General features: G+C 39.1%; 1 protein-coding gene across 1 annotated transcript; it reads left to right on the top strand.

Annotated features, from left to right (window-relative positions):
* The first annotated feature begins 438 nt into the window (after window positions 1-438).
* Window positions 439-20487, top strand: UPK1B (uroplakin 1B). The gene is made up of 7 exons (XM_049785933.1): window positions 439-507; window positions 2591-2791; window positions 5549-5623; window positions 7473-7595; window positions 12964-13143; window positions 16484-16567; window positions 20437-20487. Exons 1-7 carry the CDS (start codon window positions 439-441, stop codon window positions 20485-20487), a joined length of 783 nt encoding a protein of 260 aa, XP_049641890.1.
* Window positions 20488-27907: the final 7420 nt, after the last annotated feature.

Here is a 27907-nt window from a genome sequence, read left to right as displayed (position 1 = left end):
TGGGTGTGATCCAAAAAAAGCAAAAATAAATAAATAAATAATATGTCCTTCTAAATGAAAAAAGAATGCTCTGTAACTGTGTATCTCATGGCAATTCAATTAACAAATTTAATACAAAAATACATGTAAATTTTATATAAGTACATATATTATAAATATATATTAAAAAAGAACTCATCACTACTTCTTTTTTTTTTTTTTTTTTTTTTGGTTTTTGGGTCACACCTGGCAGTGCTCAGGGGTTATTCCTGGCTCCAGGCTCAGAAATTGCTCCTGGCAGGCACAGGGGACCATATGGGGCGCCGGGATTCGAACCGATGACCTCCTGCATGAAAGGCAAACGCCTTACCTCCATGCTATCTCTCCGGCCCCTCATCACTACTTCTATTATGGAGCAAAGTTCTCAATTGTGTCTTCAGCTTACAGGACATTCAGAAGATGGCTAAAGACGATGCCACTGTCCATTGCTTCCAGGGCCTGCTGATATTTGGAAATGTGATTATTGGGGTAAGAGTTTTTGTTTCTTTTATGGGGTAGGGGTACACACAGAACCTTACTTGCTGTACTATCACTCCAGCCCAAGGAGTATTTTTTTCAAGAAATTCTGTTCTCACTGTAATCATGATTTTAAAGTAATCAAAAGTGAGAATTAAAGGAAAATGACACATCTCATTTTAAGAAATGTATTTGAGGGGCCAGAGAGATAGCATGGAGGTAAGGCATTTGCCTTTCATGCAGAAAGTCATCGGTTCAAATCCCAGCGTCCCATATGGTCCCCCGTGCCTGCCAGGTGCAATTTCTGAGCATGGAGCCAGGAGTAACCCCTGAGTACTGCTGGGTGTGACTCAAAAACCACCAAAAAAAAAAAAGAAAGAAAAGAAAAGAAAAGAAAAGAAAAGAAAAGAAAAGAAAAGAAAAGAAAGAAATGTATTTAAAAGTATGCTAGTTCTTACCTGACAACAACAACTGTGATGGTGAAGAATTGACCACTGAGAATGACTATGGGATTGGACAATCTAGTATTCCTGGAACCTTGAGTTGGTCTTATGCCAAAATACTTTGGGGATAAGATCTCCCTGTTTTTTAGGACAAAGGTCTTTCTTTCTAGTTCCTTCCATATTTTGCTGTGCCTATGCAAACAACCACACACACACACACACACACACACACACACACATCTTTTTATTTAGTGTATCTCCCATCTCTAAAGGAAAAAAAGGGAGAGTACTAAATCTTTGGCTATTGTATTAACGACTTTATTGGTGATACAATAATTTTCACAAATATAATTGCTAATGAACTATCTTCCTTTTTCTATCTTTTTTAAAATTCTTTATTTTCTTTCTATTTTTAATAACTTCACTTTCTGTCATTCTGAAACAGATGTATTATGATCAGTTATGTAACTATATAATACATTTTTAATAAAATAAAAATATCAAAAAAAGTATGCTAGTTCAAACTTATTTATAATCATGTAATATATCAAATTACCATAGCTTGAAGTATAGATTTTTTTCTACCTCAATTTTAAAGCATAGGTATGTAAAAACAGTTTTCCAAGCATGATCAGTGCCTAAACTTCCACTACACACACACACACACACACACATACACACACACACACACACACACACACACACACACACACACACACTCACACACACACACACTCACACACTGCTTCTTCTTGCCTTCCCTGTTTCACCAGAGTTTGATTTCCATGGGGCTCTGTTGTTCCTATTATTGGGGATAGATGTTAGCTTTGTTCTTATTATGCAATTGCCAACATATGAGTATAACTCAGAAGCCCTACTGTATGACACAACAGGGAAATCTAATGGCCCAAAGGAATATCAAATTCAATAGCTCTTTTCCCAGCTTTGTTTGTTTGTTTGTTTGTTTTTAAGTAAAAATGTATTTTATACGGAGGTACTGAGGAAGGGGAAGGGGAAAAAAGAGAAAAAGTAATGAATAGCATGCTCAAGAGAGAAAAAGGGTTTCGCCAAAAGCAGAGAGAGCCCCACTACACAACCCAGCATGAAAAGAGGAAAGTACAAATTCCAAGAGGGGAGATGTGGGTAACATGTGCTCGGGCACCATATACACAGGCAACCCAGCTCTGTTACTGACTCTAGACAAGTCATTGCCTATCTTAGCCTCTCATCTGTAAAATATGGGCACATGGGAAAGAGAACCCCCAAGTTTCCTACCACTCTAACATTCCCTGGCTCTTTAGTACTGATCAATAGAACCAGGATATGGTCAATGAGGAAGTGTAAGCCCAGAGATAGAGTGTTAAGGGGCAAAGGGGTAATGGTTTTTCTGGATGTTATTTGTGTGAAAGGTTCACACCTCAAGGACTCTAAAGAGGATCTAAACTTTGGGTGTTTTTCCTAAATAAGAGCAAAACAAAGTGACTTGAGGAAGGAAGCATTTTACCAATCAATAAGATGGAGTTTGAGTCAGTTACTCATAATCCATGCCAGTGAAAACTTACTTTCTCTTAGCAACCCCACATCTTGCCCTATTCTTCCTCACTGCATTATCTCCTGGTCACCCTACTGACAGTGTCCCTTTCTGCTCCCAGATGTGTGGCATTGCCCTCACTGCTGAATGCATCTTCTTCGTATCAGACCAACATAGCCTCTATCCACTGTTGGAAGCCACTGACAATGATGACATCTATGGAGCAGCTTGGATTGGCATGTTTGTTGGCATATGTCTCTTTTGCCTAGCAGTGATGGGAATTGTAGGCATCATGAAGTCCAGCAGGAAAATTCTTCTGGCGGTGAGCCCTTAGAACTCTTTACAATAGTTTCCTGGGTAATTCTCATAGATTGCATCTTCTTCCATTAGGCATCGGGGGACAATTCTGTTTTATTTTCTAGACCTGGCCCCTTCATTGTGTCCGCATTCACTCAATAGTTTTTGCCAATAATTATATAGGGCAAAAAATAGAGTGAAGACTGGATCATTGACAAGTCATAAAACATTTGAATATTAATCAAGTATTGATATATTAAGAATAACATATTCATAAATTTTCAAGGGAAAGCATAAGCATGAGCTTATGGTTTGAGCTTGTGGTTGATGATTCTATATGACCGCTTGTATCTCTTGTGTTATTTAGCCTCTCTTTTTCTGGGGCCTAGAAACCAAAATGGAAAACCACTGGGAAGATCAGCTGCAGCTACCATCTATCTGTGGAGGTCCTAACTCTGAGCTCCAGGTGCAGATAGCAACGTGGTGCCCTACCTTTGCAGATAGCAATGTAAAGATAGCAGAATTTGGAACCCCATGTGTAGCAGCTAGCCCCAAATCTGCCCCCAGATTCAGAATAGCGATCTCTCATAGGAAACAGGGATCCCACCCTTCGTGCCTCACCCCTGAATAAATCTGGCAAAAGGCCACAGGACCTGAGTTCCACCTTTACTGAACAAGTCCAACAGCTTGTAACTCACCTCTGAAGTGAGTTAATATTGTCCTGTACCCCTGGAATGCAGAACATTGACATATTTTGGCTCCTCTGAGTCATTACTAGGGCAAAAGCACCTGATTTGGGAGGGTATGAAAGGAATGAAAGGGAGAGGAGGAGCATTTGACCAGGGAGACAAATTTCACCTGCATCATTGTCTCCTTTGGATTTTGTGTGTGTGTGTGAGAGAGAGAGAGACAGAGAGAGAGAGAAAGAGAGAGACAGAGAGAGGCAAAGAGGCAGAGAGAGACAGAGACAGGGACAGAGAGACAGAGAGAGAGAGAAAGCTCACACATATACACACATGCCACAGCCAGAGGAATTCCACTAAAAGAAATGATCTTCATTCTTTGCAAAGAAGAGTTCCCACCCTCAAGAGACTGAAAGAGACACTCCTTTTTAGAGTGTTTCTAATGAGTTTTTCTCTTTCTGTCTCTCTTCTCTCTATTCTTATAGAGATTATCATACCCTCCTGAACTGCTCAAAGGATTGAGAGCCCTGGAGACCACTTTTATCCATATTCCCCAGCAGTGTGGGTCTAACTATTCAGAGTTCAGTCTCATGTTGCAAGTACTGGGGGCTGAGGTGGGGAGAGACGTCCACCAGGACTGCATCCAGAGGTTCTCAGGAGACCATGTAATGTCACAGATCTAACATAGGGAGGACCTAGCACATATAAAGCATGTGCTCCACCCTTTTGAACCATATTTCTAACCACTAAGGGTTTTCTTTTTAAGTGGAGCAAGCAAAGCAATCTCCCATAGAGAGCAAAGCTGAGTGAATACAGAGACTCTAATGGCACCAACATCCACCCATACACCTCAGAGGCTCACTTCCACTTTCCATCTTAAGCCTTTTTCTGGATAGTGTGATTAGGGCACCAGAGTGTCCTACTCAGAAAACCTTTCCTGACAGGTTGGGAAAAGTTTCCCTGAGCTCCCTGCAACTTGGAACAGTGGCCTTTCCCACAAGATCAACAGTCTAAAGGCTGGGGAAAGAGAGAATGCCTACAGAGTCTCCGTGCAGACTCTCAGGCTGTCCTTTGTCCAGATTATTTGCAGCCATAAAAGGGGCAACATTATATATGGGTATCATGTATATACATACACCACCACAGACAACACAAAACGAGCTGTTTCACTACCCTAACAGTTATCATTACAACGGGAGATATGTGGAGAACATAACATGAGTGAACACTGCAGACTTGTAGGTTGGGATCCTCCTTCACAAGACTGGACACTTGGTCTGGATAATATTTATTCAACATGATCCTGTTTGAAGCTGGAGTACAGTGGGTAAGGCCTTGTAGACTACTAACCCAGGTTCAATTCTCATTTCCCTGCACCTGCCAATAGTTATTCCTAAGTTCAGAGCCAGGAGTCATTCCTGAGCACCAATGAATGTGACCCAGAAACAAAAATAAAACAAAACAAGGGGCCGGAGAGATAGCATGGAGGTAAGGCGTTTGCCTCTCATGCAGGAGGTCATCGGTTCGAATCCCGGCGTCCCATATATGGTCCTCCCGTGCCTGCCAGGAGCAATTTCTGAGCCTGGAGCCAGGAATAACCCCTGAGCACTGCCGGGTGTGACCCAAAAACCACAAAAAAAAAAAAAAAACAAAAAAAAAACACATGATCCTGTTTATTTTTCCCTCATTTATGTACTGCCTAATATTTTGTAAAACCCAAGAAAACTTTCTCCAAAGAGGTATATTTCTGAGATCCTATATTGTGTCTAATATTCCAATTCTCTTGACAACCATTCACACATATTTATTCTCTTGTATTAATTATTTCCTATTTAATTCTCATAAATTCAGGATTGTGGGCTGAGAAAGCTCAGTATTGTATTCAGAGGTTGTTTGTTCCCTCCGGAGAAAAGGGGAAAGGATTTGATTAGCACTTTGAACCAAGTCTTGCTCTAAGCAGCTGATCCCTGAGGGTTTATTGAGTAATTATGCATAATGATTGGATGATTGTATTTAGATGAATGTGCTTTTAAAAATGTAACTGATATTTCTTGTGGCTATATTTTACCTCTTACCTTTTTCTTGTGTTTCTTTCCCAGTATTTTATTCTGATGTTTATTGTATATGGCTTCGAAGTGGCATCCTGTATCACAGCAGCAACACAGAGAGATTTTGTAAGTATAAACTCAAAAGAGTGAAGAATGCTTCTATCACAGCTCACCACCACCATTCTCATCATGTATAGTAGCCCTAATGCTACACCAGTCTCTCTCAGTAACCTGAGAGTTTTACTTAATTTTCCCAATAACTTCATAAAAGATTTTTTTTGTGGTTTTTGGGTCACACCGGCAGTGCTCAGGGGTTATTCCTGGCTCTGTGCTCAGAAATTGCTCCTGGCAGGCACAGGGGGCCATATGGGACGCTGGGATTCGAACCGATGACCTCCTGAATGAAAGGCAAACGCCTTACCTCCATGCTATCTCTCCGGCCCCCATAAAAAATTTTCTAATCACTGTCGTTATTTTATAGATGCAAAATGAGACATAAAAAGAGCAAGGTCACTTGTCCAAAGTTATATGGCTGGTAAGAGTTAAGAGCAGAATCCTGAGCTTGGAGCAATAGTACAGAGAACAGGATGCTTGCCAAACATATAGCTAACCCAGATTTAATACCCATATGTTCCTTCAAGCCTGTCAGTGAGCCCTGAGCACAGAACCAGGAGTAAGTCCTGAAAACAGCTAAATGTAGCCTAAAACCAACCAAACAACAAAAAGAATAGAACTCTGAGTCTATGCTATGTGATTTCCAGGATCCAAGTTTATAACCCCTCTTCATTGCTCTGCTCTGGCCACTAGTCTTCAATAAGGATCAATAATTCCATTTCCCAATGTCCATCCACATCCATTAGCCTGGGTCTCATAGCTACTTATTTTACTGACCCATTCTATTCCATCCCTCTATGATGATTCAGGGTCACACATACACATTTGGTTGTGGGGTGTGAACCTCAGGTTTTGGAGCTCCCATATCTGTTTACAGTGCTCATAATGGAAGTGGAGGGGTTACACTAATTTTGGAGAGTGGGGATGTTAGACCACACCTGGATATGATCAGAGGTTACTCCTGGTTCTGTACTCAGTAATTACTCCTGGTGAGACTTGGGGTCCGTATTGGATACAGGAAATTGAACTAAGTTGGCCATGTGCAAGACAAATGTCCTGCCTGCTGTACTATCTCTCCAACCCTTGGATCACACTCTTTTTTACTGTTGTGTTTGCTGGGGTTCTTACATTCTAGTTGCAGTACTTGCATATTCCTGGTTTCAATGTGACTGGAAATTGCTTGTGGTACCTTGGATCACAAATAGCAGAGCTGCTAGATTGGTACTCAGCACATACAGTGGGGAGTTGGAGGGAGAGGAATGGGAGAAGGCCAAACTCACACCTCATGCTCGAAGTCAGTAATCCATCTCACAAAACTTCACTGAGATTTATTTTAAAATAAAAATCTTGAAGCTGTAGATCGTACAATGATGTTACTTGAATTGAAAGCAGCTGACCCTGCTTCAATCACTGACACCCCATTTGGGATCACCAAGAGTGATCCTTGAATGCAGAGCCAGGAGTAAGCCTTGAGCATTGTTGGATGTGGCCAAAAAAAAAAAAAAAAAACATTAAAATAAAGATCTCGGGTTGGAGAAATTAAACAGCAGTTTAATCCTCTGACATAGCATGTGATCTCTTGAGCATTGCTATAGGTCACGCCTAAATGGAACACTGCTAGGTATAATCCACCCCTTGTCCAGTAGTAAATTTGAAATGAGTCTTCTCCACCCACAGAGGTTTCAATGACTCAGAGCAGAGTTACACCATTCCTACCCCTAATTGCAATATTTGAGAAAGTGCAGTTGTTCTCTAGAAGACAATGATACTCTATGTCCCAGCAGCAGACCAAGTAAATCACTTGCCTTCTTGGGGATTTGTGTACTAGCTCTTCATTTTGTGTTGCCTCTTCTCATCATAGTTTACAACCAACCTCTTCCTGAAGCAGATGCTAGTGAGGTACCAAAACAATACTCCTCCAAACAACGATGATCAGTGGAAAAACAATGGCGTCACCAAAACCTGGGACAGGCTTATGCTCCAGGTAATATCTGAAATTCGAACGAATGAATGAAAAGTTGCCTCTGACCCACAGAACTCAAGTGGCAATATCCACCTATTTTTATTTTGCTTCTTTAGTACATTTTTATACTTTCTATGAAAACCATAGACTCTGTTTTAATTTGATCATCCAGTTCTTTTCTAACTAGAAGTCAGACCTTATATCCAGAACTCAAATATCTACAAAATTCCATTATCAGTCCTAAATTGTTTAATGAATGTAAATTTTTACTCAGTGTCATGTCATTCTTACTCTTGGCTTCCTTTCTATTCTCTTTCTTCATTTCTTCCTCAAATATGCCAGCAGTCTAAATTACACAGTAGCTGGTGCTCCTATCTGTGACTATCAACTACACTCAACTATCAACTACACTGAAGATTATCCTGCTTCCTTAAGGATTTCTTGTTCATGCTCTGCTTCTTCACTCATTATGTTCTTTTCTACATTCACATTAGTGTCTCTACCAGCAACTTACCTCGCACTTTCTTGACCTACTTCATTTCGAAAATCTTTCTTTTGTTTCACCTATGCCACCAAGTTCCATGGCAATAGTTGGCATATCATCATCAATATCTACAACCCTTAAGGGATTTTGACTTGAAACATCTTATTTTCTAACCTCATCTTCTATAATTTCCTTCAGTTTATATAATATATCTTCATTCCAGGCATGTTCATCACATTATAAGTTCAAATTCACTTGGAAACTTCTTCATTTTCTATTAATTCTTTCCATGTTCTCTCTTCCTTGCCTCACTAAGATTTCATGATCCTGCCTTAGAGTCACTCCTGCATCTGTCTACTTTATTTCCTATCTTAATTTTTTTATTTACTAATAAACGTCTATGACTATGATTGATACAATCTCCTGTCCACTTCTCTCACACCACAAAAGCTGAACAATGCTGGAGAAATTCAAACAAGCACAGTAAACACAAAGTTCAAATTTGGCACTGACTGAATATTGCTTAGCATATTCTAGAAAATGTATAATCTTTTATTTTGCATCTTTACTCTTTTCATGCCTATGACACATGGCCTCACCTCCAGTCTTAACTGGTGACCTCACCTCATATTTTTAAAACAACAAGAACCACCTCATCATTTACTTTCAAATCTTCCCATCTACCATGCCTAATTCATGGGAGTTTTACCTTCTCTTCTACTATAATAAATGTTCCATTGTCAAACTTTTGTGCTTCTGTTCTACTTTTTCTCATTTTTGCTACAACCTTCTCTGTCTGGTCTACTCATAAGTTTCTCTCCACATCACCTTACACAAACATTTTAAACTGTCCATTTTTTCAAAAGCTTAATGGTGTTCAACATTCGCCGACTATTCTGTTATACTGCTATCCTACTACTACTTCTAATCATTCACCCACTTTTCTATTATATTGCATGAACATGTTAAAATTTACAGCCTTTCAAAAGGTTGCTCAACATTTACCTACTATTCCGATGTTCAGCAATCACCCACTCTCTATTACTGGTGCTCTCTTTTATTTTTCAGAAAATCTCCACAGAGATCCCATCCCATTAGCTATCTCAGTTTTCACACCTTTTCTCAGCTTTCTTCTAACTCCAATTTACTTCTGACCCCACTGTTCCATTAAATACAGTATTATCTGTTACTAATTACCTGCATTCTGCCAGATTCAATAATTACATTTCTATCCTTAACTTATTTGCCATTTCATCATCATTAGTCACACAGGCCACTTATTCTTTCTTTGCTAGTTTTTCATCCTCTCACAACTCCAATCCTGGAGTATTACCAAGTCACAAAGCTCAAGATTAGATGCTAAATTACTTTCTGTCAATTATCATATTCAACCCTAAAGTATTACATACCGCATACATGTTGCGATCAATTTTAAATTTTTATTTATAAAAAAATAAATATTTTTGGATACTTATTTCTTAGCATTTCCCTTTAGGTTTTTAATAAGCATATTAAATATAATTCTATTTAATAAATATATGCAATTAAATTCAAAGGTCTTTCCTTTTTCCTTTTTTTGACTTGAAGATGATCTAATTTCCAAGAACCTCACATATTAGTATTAGAAAAGTTATTCTAATTCTTTTACAACTTTCTTTCCTTACTGCCCTCTACTTAAGCTTGCTCTACATATTCTTTAGAATTTTACACTGATGTCTCTAATCTATCATGCTGTCCAGAAATCAAGCCTACTTTCTTTTCATCCCCTTCCATTTATTTATTCTGTCCTGCTGGCCTTATTTTGAAAGTGTCTCGTAGCATTATCTGTCAGACACTGGCATAATCAAGTGAAAAGTCACAGACAAATCACTCCAAACTATGGTCATTTATACAGCCTGCTGTTGCTATACTTTCTACCTGTTTTTATTGGCCAAGTTCAAATCAAAATTGCTTAATTTAATGTTGCATTACTACATTGTGAACTCAGCAGAGAGGGTCACAGTCAACATCATTTTATGTGTTTTTTAAAATAGGGGGTGCAGCCCCTATTGGGTTGCTGTTACTACTCCAACCAACCCAGTGGTGCTTGAGAGTTCATGGAATTCAGGGCTTCCTACATGCTAGCGATGTGCTCCAACAATCAAGCTATTTGTGATCTCCCCTTATTCAGCAAATCTTTAAATAAATAAGAATAAAATAGCTAATGTCTATTTGTGTCCCACAGCATAAACTAAGTTTCATGAAAGCTTTTTCTCAATTTTTATGCAGGTACAGCATGATGATATAAAATGGATTATAGGGGGAGGGAATTTTTTTATGGAACTACATGTGTAAGTTTTGTCCTTTCATACATCCAGGCTTTGGGGTTAAAAGTTTGATACTTAACTTTTAGATTTCTCCAGGTTTATTCTTTCTAGTGAAATTTTCTCCTCTTTTGAAAACCAATGCCAAAATTGTATCGCTATCTTCTTAAAAAGACTACTTTATTCCTCCTCTCTCTGGGGAAATTCATTTTAATGGGGAAAATGTAGAAGTCAAAAGAATTACCTAAAAAGTAAAATTTTGTCCAGCAAAATACTTTTGGTAAACTGAATGTTTCATTTCAAACATGCTATATTGAACCTGAAACTTTCTGAATGTTTCTTTTTGTTTATACTTTGTGTGAGATAGTGCCATCTATTGGCTCATTGTTATATTGCAGTTCATTCCTTATATTTTATACGCATATATATAACTGGGATGAAGGGTTGCAGGGCCAGTTATACCTGTTCTTTGTGTTTGTTGGAAAAATAATTTAAATATAGACGATAGTCCTAGAGATGAAGTAAAGATGAAGTAAAGGTTATGGATGCTGGCGCTCTCAGAAGAGAAAATCATACTAGAATAGGTATAAGGGTTTAGACTTAAGTAGCATAACTGAGGTGATGCCAAAGTTGAATGTACATATAAAGACTACATGCCTACTCATATACTTAAAGTATGATTAGCATCTAATTATCCAAGGGGGGAAACATGTAAATTAATATGTGTTTTTTAAAATGAGGAGAAATGTGAAATAAGATCAGGGATCTATTTGCTGAATATGTTGTCAATAAGCTAAAACTGGTTGTCCAATGTCCTCTCTTTATCAGGAATTTGGCAACCACAAGCTATCTGAGTTAAAGAGTTGGTTGGTTGGTTTATTCCTGGGCTTCCCCTACCCTCGCACCTTGTTCTATGCTCAGGGATCACTCCGAGAGGGACTCAGGGAAATCTATGGAGTGCCAAGAATCAAATCCAAATTTCTTGTGTGCAAGGCAAGAGCCATACCCACATTACTATCTCTCCAGACTCATAATTTTAAGGCTTGTTTATTTCAAGATCTTTCTTATCTTCATGAGTTACCTTTTTTTCATTCTGTTTTGTTTTGTTTTGGGGCCACACCCAGCTGCACTCAGGGGTTATTCCTGGTTCTCTGCTCAGAAATCACTCCTGGCAGGCACGGGAACCATATGGGATGCTGGGATTCGAACCACGGTTGGTCCTGGGTTGGCCGCTTGCAATGCAAACGCCCTACCGCTATGCTCTCTCTCCAGCCCCTTCATGAGGTACTTGAGAGAGAATAATTTACTTCTCATAGTAATTTTACCATATTGTCTCTCCTTTTCTCTTTCTCCCATTCCTTCAATGCACCCATCTAACTACTTAACATATATAGTTTACCTTTATTAACAATATAGTTAATAAAATTGTTTTATATTTTATTTTAATTGTTTTAATTTTAATATTTCCTAGATTTATTGATGTATAATTGTGTAAATTAAAAATATTCCATATGATTTGATACACTTATTTAAAAACTGATTAGTTAACATATCTTCTCACTAATGTCATCTCATCTTGTGATGAAAATATTTAATATCTTACTTTCAGTAATTATCTAGTATAGGATACAAATTGCTACCTATAAACATGATAACATAGATTCCAAGAACTTGATCATATTACATCTGGAACTTAGTACTCTTTGATAAACTCTGCCTCCTGCATGAGTAGGAGACAAATGTAAGTAGTTTTACTCAAAAGATAAAGTAATTTAAGCACACAGTGGCAAAACCAGGATTCAAATGGACTTCTGAGTACAGGTGAAGTGTTATTTTCTGTGTGATTGAAATATAAAGCTCTTCCTAAAAAACAATGTAAATGCTAACACACTGAAAAAGTCTACTTACCATTCTGAAGTAAGTCTGGCTCAAAGAGTGATTTTTATTTTTCTCTAAAATGCTTGGCTCAAAAATGTAAAGTTATTCTTTTCTACTGTCACATGTTTTCCATACTCCAGAAGCAAAGCAGAAAATTCTTCTAAGGTATTTGATTTCTGATCAGGTTTGTTGGGGTATATTTATTCTCAAAGTTTGAAATATCCTAGAGTTTTAATTTCTCCCCTCAAATTACATTAACATAATTCATTAAAAAGAAAGCAAATACGTGAACTGTGTTTAGCCTTTCTCCTAATTTTTATCCATGGGATAAGAATGTGATTACAATCTTTCTTTTCTATGTGATGGTATAAAAGTGTACACTAAGCCTGAACTATTTTTTTCACTTGGTTTTCTCCTGTTGTAAGTGTAATACATAACTCCTCTAGAAAATTTTATTTTAGGATATAAAATTAAAATAAATCTTGATATTTTCATCACTAATTTTTAATTTTCTGATTCTCATGCAGTTCATTATAATAGGAGAATAATACCTCTCTTATATTGTTTTATCAAGGTATTATCTTTCATAATAATTAAAATTTATGTGGGGTCAGGTATTGTATTCCCGGTACATCTTCATAGTTCTTTATCTATAAATTCTTAGTGACAATCAATACATAGCGAAGACCATGAAGAAAATTTTATATTTTTCATCTGCTGACAGGACAATTGCTGTGGTGTAAATGGCCCTTCGGACTGGCAGAAATACACCTCTGCTTTCCGGGCTCAGTATAATGATGCTGACTATCCCTGGCCTCGTCAGTGCTGTGTTATGAACAATCTTAAAGAACCTCTCAACCTGGATGCCTGCAAACTAGGAGTCCCTGGTTATTATCACAGTCAAGTGAGTTTTCACTCCTCTCAATACTTTCCAAAGACTCCTGCTCTTCATATGTAAATACTGGTTAACTATAGGTAATAACCTACCAGTGAGGAATTTTACATCCTTTCCCCTAATTTTAGTAAATAGAAACTCTTTCCTTCTCTATTAGTAAAATGGGAATGATAATCCAGACCTGAACTTGGAAATTTTACATTTAAAAAAATTACAAGAACATGAGAATAGAATTAATAAACTTTTTAATTTAAGCATCGTGGTTACAGAATTTTCATACTAGGGTTTTAATATAGAATGTACACCACCCTTCACCAGTGCAACTTTCCCACCACTAGTGTCCCCCATTTTTCTCCCAGTCCCCCCATGCCTACATGTCTCTGGGACAGGCATTTTGCCTCTGTCTGTCTGTCTGTCTCTCTCTCTCTCTCTCTCTCTCTCTCTCTCTCTCTCTCTCTCTCTCTCTCTCTCTCTCTCTCTTTTCACATCACTGGGGTTTGCACTATTGTTGATGAAAGGGTGCCTGCCATGCATATCAATTTATCCCCAATCAGCACCCATTTCTTGTCCAGAGTGATCAGTTCCAACTATATTTGTCATAGTGGATCCTTTTCTACTCCAACTGCACTCACTGCTCTTTTGGCAAGCTTCCTACCATGAACTGGTCCTACTGACATTCTATATTGTCTTTGGGCATTATTACCATACTGTCTTTTAATTTTCTTTATCCCACAGATGAGTGAGATTGTTCTATGTTTTTTTCTTGTTAAGTTCTGTCATTGCCTTGTATATCTTAGATATTACCTCCTTATCAGATGGGGATTGGGTGAATAGTTTCTCCCATTTTGTTGATTCGTTTTTGTATCCTACTCACTGTTTCCTTTAAAGGGCACACGTTTCTCAGTTTCTCAGTTTAATGTAGTCTCATTTGTTTATCTTTGCTTCTACTAACTTGGCCAGTGGTGTTTCCTCCTTGAAAATGTCTTCAGTCTCAATGTCATGGAGTGTTTAACCTAAATTTTCCTCTATGTACCTTAGGTATCAGGTCTGATATTAAGGTCTTTAATCCACTTTTTTAGTTCACTTTTTTTGCAGGTGGTTGACCAGTTATCCAAACATCACTTATTGAAGATGCTTCACCCCCCCCCCACTTTGTATTTATTGCCCCTTTATCAAAGACTAATTAATTGTATGTCCGTGCGCCAGTCTCTAAATACCAAGTCTATTCCATTGATCTGAGGGTCTACCTTTATTCCATTATCATGCTATTTTAATGACTATTGTTTTATAATTCAATTTAAAGTTGGGGGAAAATGATGCTTCCCATCTTCTTTCTAAGAATAGCTTTAGCTATTCATGCGTGTTTTTTATTCTGAATGATTTTCAAGAGTGTTTGATCTACTTCTTTGAAAAATGTCATGGGTAGTCTTAGAGAGATTACATTAAATTTTTACAATGTTTTTGGGAAGTGCTGTCATTTTAATGGTTAATCCTCCCAATACATGTGCAAGCTGTATGTCTATATTTTCTTGTGTCCTCTTTGTAGTTTTCTTTTTTGTTTTTTGGGGTTTTTTGTTTGCTTTAATTTTTTATTGAAACCATTGTGAATTACAAGTCATTCACAGTTGTATATCAGGCATATAATAACAGTGAATTAGGCCATTCCCACCACCAATGTTGACCTCTCTCCACCAACGTTTCCAGCAGCCATCCTGTACCTCCACCCTTAGCCCACGTCTACCAGTGTAACAGGTCCATTTTGTGTTTAGCTTTTTAAAGTTTGGATCTCTTGATTTTATTGTCATTGACTTTGGCATGGGTATTTAGTTCTGACTTTTTTTTTTTTTTTACTAACTGCATCTGAGAGGGGCTGGAGCGATAGCACAGCGGTAGGGTGTTTGCCTTGCACATGGCTGAGCCAGGATGGACCTCGGTTGGCCCCCCAAGCCAGGAGCAATTTCTGAGCACATAGCCAGGAGTAACCCCTGAGCATCACCAGGTGTGGCCCAATGCCAATAAATAAATAAATAATAAAGACTCCTCAAAAAAATGTACCTGAGACCACTTGGCCCCTGGGTCCCACTTTTTTTTTCTTTTCTTTTCTCATTTTGTAGAGACATAGAAAAATTAGGGCCCGGAAAGATAGCACAGGGCATTTGCCTTGCAAGCAGCCGATCCAGGACCAAAGGTGGTTGGTTTGAATCCCGGTGTCCCATATGGTTTCCCGTGCCTGCCAGGAGCTATTTCTGAGCAGACAGCCAGGAGTAACCCCTGAGCACCACCAGGTGTGGCCCCCCCCCAAAAAAAATTAGGCGAAACAAAGTGATTCATGTTCCAAGGTTCTATGAAAAATAAATAGAAATAAAATTTCTAAAAATTCTGTCACATCTGCCCCCTTTTTTAAATTTCATTTATATCTTCTAGATAGGGGCTCCTGCCTTTTTTTTTTTTTTTTTTTTTTTTTTTTGGTTTTTGGGTCACAAACGCTCAGGGGTTACTCCTGGCTCTATGCTCTTAAATTGCTCCTGGCAGGCTCGGGAGACATATGGGATGCTGGGATTCAAACCACCATCCTTCTGCATGTAAGGCAAACGCCCTACCTCTATGCTATCTCTCCGGCCCTGGCTCCTGCCATATTTTTTTTTGTTTTTTGGGAGGACACACCCGGCAGTGCTCAGGGGTTACTCCTGGCTATCTGCTCAGAAATAGCTCCTGGTAGGCACTGGCGACCTTATGGGATGTCAGGATTCGAACCAACCATCTTAGGTCCTGGATCGGCTGCTTGCAAGGCAAACACGACTGTGCTATCTCTCTGGCCCTTGGTTCCTGCCTTTTTAATAGAACCTTGGAACATGCAGGGTTTTTTTGTATAGGGCTTTCACCTCTTTAAGTTGACTCCAAGGTACTTGATTTTTTTTTCATTTTTTTTTTCTCTCTCTTTTTATTTCCACATCTGGTGGCACTTTAGGTCACTCATGGCTCTGCAATCAGAAATTGCTCCTGGCAGGCTTGGGGGACCATATGGGATGCCAGGGATCGAATCCAGGTCATCTGAGGCAGAATTGTGAATGGGATTTTTTGGGGGGGAGTGGGCTATACCCAGTGATGCTTAGGGATAACTCCTGGCTATACACTAAGAAATCGCTCATGGTTTGGGGGACCATATGGGACATTGGGTATCTAACTGTGGTCCATCATAGGCTAGTACTGGCAAGGCAGATGCCTTACCACTGTGCCATTGCTCTGGCCTCGAATGGGATTTTTTTAATGTCTCTTTTTTTATATACAAGTAATGCCCCTGTCTCTTTTTCTGGTTCCTTTACCTTTATGGAATCACCTCCTTCTCCAGGGTTGCTATGAACTGATTTCTGGCCCACTGGACCGACATGCTTGGGGAGTTGCCTGGTTTGGATTTGCCATTCTCTGCTGGACTGTGAGTATTTCAGAGAATTTTTATTTCTGAGTGGAGGATTATAAGACAAAACTTTGAGATTGGAGTAACAACCACACTAGACTGGAAAACAAACAAACAAACAAACTAGGCCTTGGGATCCCTTTGGAATCTTCTAGACTCTGAGGAAGGAGCTATTAACTTCACAGTCAGGGAGAGAGAACAGGCCCATCTTTCCAGACTCTTCTTAAGGCTAAGCCCATTTCTTTAGGTCTTCTAATATGGTTCATTTATGGTAACATAAGATAAAAAGCTATCAGCTAGTTTATTAACTATCAGCTAGACTAGAGTCGCTCCACCTGTCTCTCCTTCCTTCTACCTTACTGCCCTCTTCATCTGAGTTGCAAGCTTCCAGCATGGAGCCTTGGCTACTCACTAAAGTCTCCTAGGGAAGCTTGAAGGGAAGATTGGAGCCCAACCTTGAGATTCTGACTCAGTTTCAGTTGCTCCAGGGACCAAATTCCATTCTCCTATCAATGTATCTAACTAGATATCTGAACTAAAAGCCATTGCTTTGAGAAAGTAATCCCAAAGTATTGATTTCAGAACTTCTTTACACTATCAAAAATTATTAAAGATGTTATGAGATTACTATGAGAGTTATATCTAATGATATTACCCTCTTGGAAATTAACATGAAAAAATAATACTGAATAATTCACTTAAATAATAAATCAATAGCATATTAACATTAAATTTTGTGTAACTTGTTTTCATAGTAAATAAGTTTCCAACTAAATGATAAAGAGAAAAGAAACAATCTTTTATATTTTATAAATCTTCAATTGTCTGGCTTAGTAGAATACAGATGGATTTTCACATTTGCTGCTTCATAAAATCATATATTCCTTAGGCTTAAAGATTTGAAGAAACTCCATCTTAACAGAAAAAGGTAGCTGGAAAAAAATACTTTAGTAGCTTATATAAATATACTTGTGAGAATTCTTCCTAGATACTACACAAAACTAGACAGGTATTATTCTTAATGTTAGTTACAAAGTGAAATATGATACTTTGTCCACAAACTTTTAAGATTGTAATATCGAGTACATAATATGTAACGTTGAATTATCTAGTATTTTGCATAAATTTTCTACTGATGCATATATAACATCATGCAGTAATTACATAGGGAAATGTAAGTACACTGATATACTGATCTGGCATGCAATTATAAAAAATGTGTTAATTGATATTGCCACATTGAAAAGAACTTAAGCATCTGGATGCTGTTAAGCTCACAGAGACAAATATGTGTTTTCTGATATTTGCTTCAAAGACAAATTTATCACTGGTGATAAATATTGTCATTTATTTGCTTAGAAGTGACAGATTGTGGACTTTTGAGAAAATGTCTGCCAAAATACCCAATTCTGAACATCATAGCTTGTATGTTAGTTTTTTATTTCCAAGTAAAAATGATGTATTATGTGTAGTTCAGTGTAAGACTCAATCACAAATGTTTTTCCTTTAGACATACATATTTTTACATATTTCCATATGTTACAAAATTGCTTAATACAGAACTTCCTCTTTGTCATACAAATTAAAAAGCTATGTAAGGAGTCAGAACAGTAGTACAGTGGACAGAGTGCCTTGAATAACAACAACAGGGTATTATCCTTGAGCACCACCCAGATTGATCTCTAAGCACAAAACCAGGAGTAAACCCTGAGGACAGTTAGGCATAGCTCAAAACCCACCCCCACCCCCAAATTAAAAGTAATAAAAGGTGAATATTTGATAAAACAGGAATTCAAAATATTTCATCAAAGACAACTCATGTAAAAGAAGTTTGGTTTGGTTTAATTACATGTGCATAGCCTCAGTGAATACAGAAATTTTCATGCTTCTTTTTTGATACTTGCACAGATGCCAACAGTTTTATCTTCCACTTCTTTTGCACCATCAGTCCAAAGGTGGAAACAATGAAAAGGGAAAATAATCTCTCATTACCTCTATGCAAATACTCTTGAAGTCTAGGTTCTCTCTCTCTCATAAAAGTCCAACTTTCAGAAAGTTGGGTTAGGTGCAATAGTACAGCCAGTAGGGCAGTTGTCTTCTACTCACCCAGGTTGGATCCCCAGCATCAGATATGATTCCCCAAGCACCACCAGAAGTAATTCCTGAGTGTAGAGCATGTATTAAACCCTGAGTACCACTGAGTGCTCTACCCCCCCCCCAAAAAAAACACCCCTGGGTTATAAGTATCATAAACCACTGTGTAAAAACATTTTTTAAAAGTGCCTCATGGGGGCCCCGAAGAGATAGCACAGCAGTGTTTGCCTTGAAAGCAGCCAATCCAGGACCTAAGGTGGTTGGTTCGAATCCCGGTGTCCCATATGGTCCCCCCTGCCTGCCAGGAGCTATTTCTGAGCAGACAGCCAGGAGTAACCCCTGAGCACCGCAGGGTGTGGCCCAAAAACCAAAAAAAAAAAAAAAAGAAAAGAAAAGAAATTAGCTCAAGGGCCCGGAGAGATAGCACAGCGGCCTTTGCCTTGCAAGCAGCACCAAAGGTGGTTGGTTCAAATCCAGGTGTCCCATATGGTCCCCCGTGCCTGCCTGGAGCTATTTCTGAGCAGACAGCCAGGAGTAACCCCTGAGCACCGCCGGGTGTGGCCCAAAAACCAAACAAAAAAAAAAGTGCCTCATGGAAGCAGACTGGCAGGTTGGAGGCAAAAGGGGGGGCATGGGTGAAGGGAAGTAGACACTACTGAAGGAATAGGTGTTGAAATATTGTATGCCTGAAGTCTCATTACTATTAACTTTGTGATTCCAAGGCAACTGCATTGAAATGAAAGCAAGCTGTGTTGGGCTTAGAGAGAAAGTACAGATGTTAAGATCTTGCCTTGAAAACAGCCAAACTAAATGTGATCCCTGGTACTGCATATGGTTATACCAAACCCTGCCAGGAGTAAACCCTGGTCAGTCATGGCCCTCCAAAAAAAATTATATTAGGGAAATAGAAAGATTATATTGGGATAAGAAACAGTGCAGCAAGTGAGAGAAAATGGGCTCTTTCAAAGGCCGATATGACCTCTCCATGTTTTGAGTAATTCTCCTGAAACCCTGCAGTCTTCTACTGTGGTCATGCCTTTGTAATATTTGTCTTGGAGATGGGGGTAGAAAACCTAGAACCAACTGATGCTACTACGCTCCCACTGCCTAGCACATAGTTAAGTGTTTAATAACTTGCTGAATAATGGGGGGGGGGAAGGATAGTGAAGTTCCTGTTTATACCACTTTAACAGGAACCATGAAGTCATGTTTCAAGGCTTTTTTGGCCTTGGTGTGGCCCAAAACAAAAACCAAACTAACAACAACAACAAAAAAAAAAAAAAAAAAAAGGAACTGTTCTTTAAACAGCAACCAAGGCATGTCCCACCCATGGATGCTTGTAGAGGGCTTTCCCAGGATGACTGATCAAACTCTGCTTGAATCTCCTCTATGCCTCTGTTTGTATTGATTTTTAGAATCATTAAAATGAGGGACATATGTAGAACTTGGAACAGTACCTCATTATCAGTGAGCATTATTATTTTTTGGAAGAGGACAATATTATCATTTTATAGATATGGCTATTCTGCTCTATGGCTGTTCTGACACAGAGCTATTAGATATTCCAACCCCTTTTCTTAGTCAAATATCTTGAGTTCTGTGGCATATCTTCAGACCATTTCAATTGAGTGCTAATGTTCCCTCTGTCCCTAAGATAAAGCTTAAGATGTATTTAAAAATCCACTACCCCCTATATCCACAAGAATTTAACATAATTTTACCTCAAGTGTGAGATGTTTCTATAAATTATTCTTTATTTATTGTTTTGTTTTTTTCTCCCCATTACATTCTAGTTTTGGGTTCTGCTGGGTGCCATGTTCTACTGGAGCAGAATTGAATACTAAAATGAAGATCACCATCCTATCGCCTCTGCCAATAACTCCAAATTAAGGTGCTGGAACTGAGCTCTCCTAATATTCTGCATCTGTTCATCATCCCAGGAATGTCTACATTATCACCAAAATATCCAAACCTATTGGAATAAAGTTCTTAGAGGTGTTCATGGCCTTGAAATTCTCATTACTCATATTTTCCCAAAAAGTCAGCAACATTTGTGTAGATTATAAGAAAGGGGAGAAAGGAAAATGAAGAGTGGCCATTCCTGTTTACTTTTGAGTATTAAAGACATTTTAAAGGCATTATCACAGGGCCCGGAGAGATAGCACAGCGGTGTTTGCCTTGCAAGCAGCCGATCCAGGGAAAAGGTGGTTGGTTCAAATCCTGGTGTCCCATATGGTCCCCCGTGCCTGCCAGGAGCTATTTCTGAGCAGACAGCCAGGAGTAACCCCTGAGCACCGCTGGGTGTGACCCAAAAACCAAAAAAAAAAAAAAAAAAAAAAAAAAAAAGGCATTATCACAGCAAATTAAGTTTAAGTTTGGAGAACAACCCTGCTTGCATTTCTATTATTTTCTAAAAATAAGCTGTCAACGTTTTTTATTTATCTCATGATTCATTGATTGTCTGGTGAAACAACTAACAAATATGCTATTGAAACATACCTTTTGCCTTTTGATCTATGAAGACCTATACCTATGGAGACTCAGATGATCTCTTAATGCCACCGTGAGATTTTATTCTCCCAAAACAATGCCTGATCCTGGGTTAACAGTGGATGAAATTTCCTCTCAAACATGGTAGATGTTCAGTAATTTCAACCCTTCCTTTAATTATGCTATGAGGAGTATATGAAGATGGCTCAAAGAGTTGGAGTGCCTGCTTTGCTTCTGGAGCTCTCTGGGTTTGTTGGGCTCAGAGATATGGCTGCCCAAATATTGAACCTGAGCACCACCAGAAATGGCTCAAAAACAAAAATAATTTTTAAAAGGTATGTGAACTTTAAGGGACAAAATATTTTCATTTTTCTTATTAACCAGTCTCAATTAGGGGAGAAGCAAACTACCCAGAAATGGGTGTGGTTGCTTTCCAGTGAGTTTGGTGCATTGTCAAATTGGTGTAGTTCTGTTCTGAACTCGTCCCATTTGTGACCCTGAAGGAGGTTCATAGAATTCAACATTTGCCCAAAAATGATAAATAAAGCAGATTTTTAAAATATATTCATCTTTTTTCGCCCAATGGTGCCATGACATGAATCTTACAAAATGAGTTTCCAATAGAAGAATTTACGAGATTTGTGGGAATTAGAGATTGGGAGGTGGAAATTACCATGGAATGGGATGTGATTTCCAAGCCAATGTCAGAAAACCCTGATTTATAATTACTTGGTTGGACTTTTCTCTTTACTTCTGTTTTTTCATCCTGCTACACTTAGCCCATGTGTGTTGATGCAGCCATAGCTGCTCAATTTGTTTTCCTTTGTGCTTGGAAGCAATGGAAGTGTCTAACTCGAACTACCAAGCTGTGCCTTCTATGAAAAAAATGTTCCTTTCCCTTCAGGATCATATCCCCATCTCACACTTCTGGCCTGATTCCTGTGAGTTAGAGTGATTAGGTCGAGAAGTTGGGTGAGAGGCAAAACGTGGTAGTACCTTTTACTTTTAGGTAAAGCACCTATGCCATATATGGTGGTAAAGTCTGGGCAGGAGCCTGTAGATGGGGATCTGTTGTATATGAAAACATTTCCATAAGATTATTCTTTGCGGGGCCGGGCGGTGGCGCTAAAGGTAAGGTGCCTGCCTTGCCTGCGCTATCCTTGGATGGACCGCGGTTCGATCCCCCGGTGTCCCATATGGTCCCCCAAGCCAGGAGCAACTTCTGAGCGCATAGCCAGGAGTAACCCCTGAGCGTCACCGGGTGTGGCCCAAAAACCAAAAAAAAAAAAAAAAAAAAAAAAGATTATTCTTTGCCTGTTGACCCACCTTGACCTTCCAGGTGGGTGCGCTGTCTGTGTGGATTATTTGCTGCGGATAAATATTACCAAGATCTCCCCCCCCCCCCGGAAGGGAACAAGGGGATGGGGATCAATTTCTCATTCTGGAAGCTCTTTGAGGATACACAAATAATAAATCAAGGAGTAAGCGGGACCCCAGAGGGATCCTCATTTTGTCACTCCAGCACAGTGCTTGTGGCTGATAAATGATATCTTGTGGCAAGATAAACGACAGCTGCACTGGCTGAGAGGTACTTACTATGGTCTTAGGAGAGTGTAAGGGAGTAAAGGAGCTCACCCTGAGCAAAGCTTTGAAGTATCTTTCCTACCTCCTTCACTATGACTTCTCATGTTTTGTTATCTTTCTCTTCCACTGCTAATCTAGTTGGTGGGTACCTTCAAATTCTCTGTAGCTAAGCAAATCCTGACTCACACCCAACCCTGTCTTCTTCAAGTCTTTATGTTTTGCAATTCTCTCTACCTATAACAATCCATTATCCTTGTGACTTCTTTTATTGTTGTTGGGTGTTTTCCAGGCCACACCCAATTGGTGGTCTTGACAGACTCTGGCTCTGAGCTCAGGGATCTCTTGAAAATGCTCAAGGTACCATATGGAATGCTGGGAATTGAACCTGGTATTATTACTCAGGCCCTAATCGTTGTAATTTGAGCTTGGCTAGGTTAAAGAAAATCAATTTACAATTACTTTATTTTGAAAACTCATTCACACAAAAGTTGTTTAAATAACAACTAGCCTCCTTATTCTTCCCTACAGATTGTTCCCTACATCTCAACTCAGGCTGAGATGGCCAAACCCCATCTTCTCCTTAAAAGAAAAGCTCTAGCAGGCTGTGCTAAGGACTCAGAGGAAGATCATCTCAGAGGAAGATCATCAAGAGTTTCTAACTCTTCTTGAAAATACCATAACAATAGATTCTTACCTAGATAGAAAACAACATTATGGGGCAGTTTGGACAAAGTATATATAAACTAACTTGGACAAAGGAAAAGTTCAAGCTGCCTGTGCACATGATACTTGCATGCATGTGCTGCCCACATCTCCCCTCTTAAGATGTGCATTCTCATCTTTTTCCATTATATGCTATTGGCACTTCTGTTCAACTTCAGAGCAGCTTCTGTTCAGTCCTCATTCTGTCTCTATCTGTCTTCCTTGCAAGCCTCTTCCTTCTAGTTTCTGGAACCAGAACTGCAGCTCCTGTTGAGACCACAGATACTGTTCAGACTGAGTTCCAAGCCCAGCTTCACTAAAGTTGCACAGAAGGGGAAGAGAGGTTGGGAGAGCTGAGCTCTCTGACTATTCAACAAGGCCCTTTCATGGTACAACCCTCTCTCCAACAATTATTTGGTCTCCTTTTCAGGTGGGCCAAGAACACTGATCACTTGATACCCAAAAATGTCCCAGATTCACTCTGGGAAAGGCCTCACTTAGAGTACACACCAGATTAGTCATCACACTCTCTTGGTTATTGGTTTCCTTCCAGGATTAACTCCTAGCAAGAAATGAAAGGTTGAAGAAGCCACCTTTGGTCATTTTTCAGTCTTGTGATATTTCATTTTTTTCACCATCAGCAGAAATACATAGGTATTGTTCCTTTTCAAAGTAGAAGTATACTGGTTATTATTTATAAAACAAAAAAGGAAGTCATTTATATCAAGTGAAAATACCTAATCTCCCCTCAACATTCAACCAATCTGTCAGGAAGACTGGACAATGAATAAAGTATTAAAAACTGGAGTTCTATTGACTGAACAATCTTGTTTCTCCTGCTGTAGCTATCTTGCATTCATTTTTCTTCACTGCTTCATTTCACACAGATATGTATTACAGAATCAAAAAAGAAAACCAAAAGGCATTTATCAGATACTAACATGAATTTTTATTTTATTTTTTTTTTGTTTTGGGTCACACCCGGCAGCACTCAGGGGTTACTCCTGACTCTGCTCTCAGAAATTGCTTCTGGGAGGCTCATGGGACCATATGGGATGCCAGGATATGAACTGGGGTCTGTCCTGTGTTGGCTGCATGCAAGGCAACAGTCCTTGTATTCATAAGGCTGTGCTGTGGCTCTGGCCCCAGATACTAACGTGGTTTTTATGAGACACATTTTGTATCATAAAGCTTGAGTGGTCACTTCCAATGAAGTGATTCAAAAACATTATAGAAAAGGTAAACATTGCTGAGAAAATACATTGCACCCAGACCCTTCTCCAACAAAGATTATCTCAGGGCCAGAACAGTATCATACAGGGATTAAGGCACTTGTCTTAAAATGTAGTGGATACCAGACTCATTCCAGATACTGTACTGGTCTCTGAGCACAGCTAGGGGTCACTATTAAGCAAAGCCAGGAATAGTCCCTTAGGACTGAAGCTAATGGGAGTTCCTGGGTGACAAGTGAAGTGGGGAGAAAAGCAGCAGCCACAAGGAGAAAATCTACCTTTCTGTCTATCCACTTCTGCTGTGTAATGGCTGGGGATATCTAAGACTGTGAGTCTTGTTCTTTACAGGAAAAGAAAATCAGCCCTAAATCTTACCTAGGTCTTTTAAATCATGAACTTTCTCTCAGAAAATAATTTCAGGAGAAGAATGCAAGAAAAAACAGGTTTTAATTGAAGGCTCTGAGGAAGGGGACAGTGGTGGAGGGAGAGTAAAGCACTGGCAGAGTGTGGGCTTCTCCAAAGGTGGAGAGTGCCTCTGTACATATCCCAGCACTAAAGTATGAAAGTACACATCTCAAGAGAGATGCGGGTGATACATGCTCAGGCAGCATGTACACAGGCATCACCTTGTGCATCTCCTTTGTTCCAAGTTGGCTTTTATAGGGTTTTCCCAAACTGATCCACATGGGACTTTTGACCTAAAGCAAGAGTACTTTGCTAGGATTGTTGCTAAGGTTGATGGTTGTTGCTGACAGTTGGTCTTCTTTGATATTCCTTTCTTGGTCTGTTGCTTGTGGAGGTTCTCTCAGTAGGGGTTCAGCCTTCTCTGGGCCTGTAGTGTTGCCAGGGGAAGCTCTTAACAGGCTTATATTCATAAGATGGATCCTGGCAGCCTTGGGGATAGTGGCATAGTAACTTCTTCATCTCTTGATTTTAGTACACACCAAAAACTTTTATTACAACCAAAGAACTCATTACTGTGGGTTGGGGCAGCACTTCATCTATCTGCCTGCTTCAGTACACCCAGTGTGCCCTCCTCAAAGTCACCCCAACATACACATACTACATATGTGTGCACACACACAAATACCCACATATACACACACATTTGAAGAAATAAAAGAGCCAAATTCTAGATTGATGAGAACCAGTTAGGTCTTATTTTCTCTTAGCCTTTGCTCTGAATTCCTCTTGAAAAAGAAATAGCTCCCTGTACCTTTCAGAAATTGGACTAGCACTCACAAGTAGGCCATTGCCATGCAAATCCCTTATCAGGTGTAAGCAATCTCATACAATATCAACCTCAGATAAGGACACTCTGAGGTCATAATATACTGAGGCATGAGCACAAAAAGATCACTGTATACTCACAAATAAAAAGCCCATCCTCCCTTGGCTGGTGAAAGATGTGTCTTTACCAACTGTTCCTGTTTTATCATAGTCCTTCCTAGTGGTTAAAATGTACCAAAGAGGAAAAAAAGTACAGTGGATAAGGTACTTGCCTTGCACACATTTGACCCACATTCAATCTTCATCACCACAGATGGTCCCTGAACCCTACCAGGAGTGATCCCTGAGTAGAGAGAGGAGTGAAACCTGAACACTGCCAGGTATGGACCAAAACAAAAACAAAATAAGATGCATCTCAGGATATATAACCATTGAATTTTCCACGTTTTCTAAGTGTCCATTGTAGAATACATTTTCCCAAATGACCCAAACCCAAACTATGACAGGTTCTTTCTGAAATGTCCTGAGACACCTCATAGTTCCCACAGTGTAGTATGACTCATAGTTTGCAATGAATCATAATCTTCATTTATTTGTTTGCAGGTTTGTTTCTGGGAGTCTTTGGTTGACTAGCTTTTGGAGAATTTCAAATTATTCTGCCCTCCTTATTTCCCCTCTTTCTGTATTATTTGGTTTATTTCTTTGTTATCATAAAATGGTTAAGAACTCAAGTTTGGGAATCAAATGCCTGGCTCCAAATCTTAGCTCTATATAATTCTGGTGAATCAATCAGTTTTTTGGAACTTGTTTCCAGTCTCTTCACATGAGACTGGAAAAATTCAGTAAGATAAGTAAAGTGTATGTTTGCAATGACTAAAAGCCTGGAAGAGATGCCTAAAGAAGGTATACCATAAATCTTGTCTGAAGATTTCTTCTTGGACCGAGTATGCCAATTTATGTCATATTGTTTCAATTTACTGTAATACGATCACTGATCAAATATACTGACTCAAATTGGCCCTTAAACAATAGCTCTGAGTAATAGCTTTTCAACAAACCTACTTAATAATGGAGGAATGTACTAGGTGCATCAAGCTAAGGTATGTTCATGGATACAGATCAAGTTCTATGTGTTGTTTCTAGAATCCAAAATACAAATGAGATCTCTATTTTCAAAGACAGATCTCATAATCTCCTGGTGATATGGTATTTGGGAAAAGGTAGTGGGGGATAGCCCAAGATACTGGAGTCAATATCTTGAATTCAACCTGTGTTTGAATCTTATCTCTTACAAATTTGGGAGACTAAAACTGTTTTCTCTTTGCAGTATATCTATACTTATTGGGCTATTAGAAAATAAAATTTAGGGCCCGGAGAGATAGCACAGCGGCGTTTGCCTTGCAAGCAGCTGATCCAGGACCAAAGGTGGTTGGTTCGAATCCCGGTGTCCCATATGGTCCCCCATGCCTGCCAGGAGCTATTTCTGAGCAGACAGCCAGGAGTAACCCCTGAGCAACACCAGGTGTGGCCCAAAAACCACACAAAAAAAAATAATAAAATAAAATTTAAACATAAAGAAATTATCTAATACAGATCAAGAATGTATCTATTATTATAGCCCATCCTTTACCAATCTCCCTTCCAAAGCTCAAAATATGTCCCACATACCCACATACAAAAATCACTTCTGAACATAAGGTTCCATTTTTATCTAAGTTTTTAACATCAACAGATGTCACTGCAACAATGGAAGTCTCTCGTGTATGTGTGTGTGTGTGTGTGTGTGTGTGTATGTATACATAAAAATTTGGGTGAGGGGAGGAGGGAAGGGAAAGGGCAGGTAACATATTTGCCTTGTACATAGCCCACCCAGGTTCAATCCTCAGCACTGTAAAAAGTCCCTCAGCAGTTTCAGGAAGGAAAAAAAACTGTTTTAGAATGTGATTAGCAAAACAAAATACACAAGACAAGAACAACAGTATAGAGTAGGACACTTGCCTTGCACTCTGCAGACTCAGGTTCAATC

Source organism: Suncus etruscus, chromosome 13 (genome assembly GCF_024139225.1).
Source record: "Suncus etruscus isolate mSunEtr1 chromosome 13, mSunEtr1.pri.cur, whole genome shotgun sequence".
Classification (NCBI taxonomy): Eukaryota; Metazoa; Chordata; class Mammalia; order Eulipotyphla; family Soricidae; genus Suncus; species Suncus etruscus.
This window is presented reverse-complemented; position numbering and strand designations above follow the sequence as displayed.